This window comes from Corvus kubaryi, unplaced genomic scaffold (genome assembly GCF_017639235.1).
Source record: "Corvus kubaryi isolate FWS band 111438036 unplaced genomic scaffold, C.kubaryi_AGA036_p1.0 split1-37355, whole genome shotgun sequence".
Lineage (NCBI taxonomy): Eukaryota > Metazoa > Chordata > Aves > Passeriformes > Corvidae > Corvus > Corvus kubaryi.
In genome coordinates, this window is record NW_024582078.1 from 2,382,399 (window position 1) to 2,385,216 (window position 2,818).

At 55.7% G+C, this 2,818-nt stretch overlaps 1 protein-coding gene across 4 annotated transcripts in view; it reads left to right on the forward strand.

The window, feature by feature from the left end:
* Positions 1–2,818, forward strand: part of ATP2B4 (ATPase plasma membrane Ca2+ transporting 4) — a 42,864-nt gene that overhangs the window by 35,659 nt on the left and 4,387 nt on the right. For all 4 annotated transcript variants that reach the window (XM_042013722.1, XM_042013723.1, XM_042013724.1 and 1 more), the window contains exons 14-16: positions 298–385; positions 507–613; positions 2,339–2,530. In XM_042013722.1, the coding sequence (XP_041869656.1) occupies positions 298–385; positions 507–613; positions 2,339–2,530 (387 nt within the window). The remainder of the gene's footprint in view (positions 1–297; positions 386–506; positions 614–2,338; positions 2,531–2,818) is intronic.

Sequence of the window (2,818 nt, forward strand, 5' to 3'; positions counted from 1 at the left end):
AATCCTGCTGGGTTTTCCCGAATCCTGCTGGGTTTTCCCGAATCCTGCTGGGCTTCCCGAATCCTGCTGGGCTTCCCAAGTCCTGCTGGGCTTCCCAAATCCTGCTGGGCTTTCCCCAATCCTGCTGGGCTTCCCGAATCCTGCTGGGCTTCCATCTTTTCCTTGGATGAACAGAGCTGCTGGGATGCTCAGCAGTGTTTAGGGGTGAAGCCACTGTCCTGTCCCAGTTGGGGTTTGCTTTCCGCTGGGACAGAAGATTCCTGAGGGGAATCACTTCCCTTTTTCCCGGTCCTGCAGGTGGAACAGGAGCAGCTGGACAAGATCTGGCCCAAGCTGAGGGTGCTGGCGCGCTCCTCCCCCACGGACAAGCACACCCTGGTGAAAGGTGGGCACTGCCCTTCCCAAAGGGCTCATCCCGCTCTTCCCGTGGCCTTTTCCAGCCTCATCCATGCCGGGAGCCTTCCCTCGGGGTTGAATTTCTCAGGACTCGCTCGTTTCCATTGCAGGAATTATCGACAGCACCGTGGGTGACCAGAGGCAGGTGGTGGCCGTGACAGGGGACGGCACCAACGATGGCCCAGCCCTGAAGAAAGCGGACGTTGGGTTTGCCATGGTAGGGCCGGCCTAGGGGTTCTCCTTTGCTCCATGGGGTCAGAAACCCACGGCTCGCTGGGTTATCCCACTGGAATTACTTCCAGACCCTTGAAACTCTTTTTACAAATCTATGGGATGGCCTAAAAACCCCCAAAGAATTTTCTTGGGATGCTGGATTTGATTCTGAGCTGCATTAGGACTGTTAGCAAAGCATTGGGAATTCTTTGGAGCTCCCAGAGCGGGGAGCTGCCCTGTCCTGGTGTCTCTCCTGGATCCAGGAGAGCTTTGGGGGCTCCATGCCGTGGTTTTCCCTGCAGCTCTTCACCCCAATTCCAAGCTCGGTGCTGGCTCAGGCTTTGGGAATTTATTTATGGTAGGAAAACTCTGGTTTGATGCTTTTTTCCTTTTTTCTATGCAGTCTGCAAGGAGCAGGAGAACGAATGCTGTTGTTTTTAACAGATTCCCTGTGGATTGATTTTAGGGATGTGAGCAGCAGCTGGGTGGGGAGGCTGCACAGGGAGTTTTGAGCCGATGAGAGATTTTTGGGAAGCGTTTTTAGGAATGTTCGAAACATCCAAATGCAATTCCAGAGCCTTTGGGATGAGCAGGGAAGGCAGGGTCCCCTCAGCCTCCTGCCCTGCAACAGGCAGGGAGTTCCTGTTTGAGGCGGGATCCGGCCAATCCCAAGAGAATCCCGGGAAAACGCCAGGCTCGTTGTGGGCTCGGCTTGGAATTCCTGCCTGGAATTCCTGCAGGGCGAGCGCCTCGCTGTGCCGGCACCGGGAAGCGCAGCCCAGCCCGGCACCCTGGAGCTGCTGCTGCGGGGGAATTTTGGGAATCTCCGGGGGCTGGGGCAGAAAGCCCCGCTGAGCTCTCCCTGCTCCCGCGGCGCTGCCCAGCCCGGGATGGAGCCGTTCCCTGGCGTCAGGAGGGAGCTGCTTTCCCGCTGTTTTCCAGCTGTTTTCCTGCTGCTTTCCCGGCTGTTTTCCCGTTGGATCCCGGCTATTTTCCGGCTGCTTTTCCCCTGCTTTCCCGGCTGTTTTCCCGGCTGTTTTCCCGCTTTTTTCCCCGCTCTTTTCCTGCTGTTTTCCCACTGTTTTCCCGCTGTTTTCCGGCTGCTTTCCCGCTGTTTCCCAGCTCTTTTCCCACTCTTTTCCGCTGTTTTCCCGCTGCTTTCCTGGCTGTTCTCTGACTGTTTTCCCACTGCTTTCCCGGCTGCTTTACTGCTGTTTTCCTGACTGTTTTCCTGACTGTTTTCCATCTCCTTTTCCACTGCTTTCCCGGCTGTTTTCCCACTGTTTTCCCGGCTGTTTCCCCACTCTTTTTCCGCTTTTTCCCCCTCTTTTTCCTGCTCTTTTCCTGCTTTTTTCCCGCTCTTTTCCCACTGCTTTCCTGCTCTTCTGCAGCTGCTTTCCTGCTGTTTCCCAGCTCTTTTCCGACTGTTTTCCCACTGTTTCCCAGCTGTTTTCATGGCCGTTTCCCATCTGCTTTCCCTGCTGCTTTCCCGCTCTTTTCCGGCCATTTCCCCACTTTTCCAGCTGTTTTCCAGCTTTTCTGCACCGCGCCTCTGTCTGGGATGTGCCATGGGAAAGCTGGGCTGACTCAGAGCCTGTCCTTGAAGGCTTCCGAGCTCTGCCCAGCACGGATCAGCACCGGCTCCGCGGGCTTTTCCTCCCGGGAACGTTCCTGGGAAGCGGCAGAGCCGGGCAGCCACCGTGGCTCACCCACGGCTTTGTCCCCAAAGGGCATCGCGGGCACGGACGTGGCCAAGGAGGCCTCGGACATCATCCTGACGGACGACAACTTCACCAGCATCGTCAAGGCCGTCATGTGGGGCCGCAACGTCTACGACAGCATCTCCAAGTTCCTGCAGTTCCAGCTCACCGTCAACGTGGTGGCCGTCATTGTGGCCTTCACCGGCGCCTGCATCACCCAGGTAGGGAGCAGGGGAAGGAATAAACCTGCTGGATTCAACAGGTTCCCTCTGGATTTTCAGTGGAGTAGGAGAATAAACCTGCTGGATTCAACAGGTTCCCTCTGGATTTTCAGTGGGGCAGGGGAAGGAATCTCTTGGTTTTTTACAGGTTTTCAGTGGATTCTTTTCCACAGGAGCAGGAGAATGGATAAACTTGTTGGATTCAACAGGTTTCCTGTGGGGTGTTTTTCACTGGAGCAGGAAGAGAAATTTCTTGGCTTGAACAGGTTTTCAGTGGATTCTTTTCCA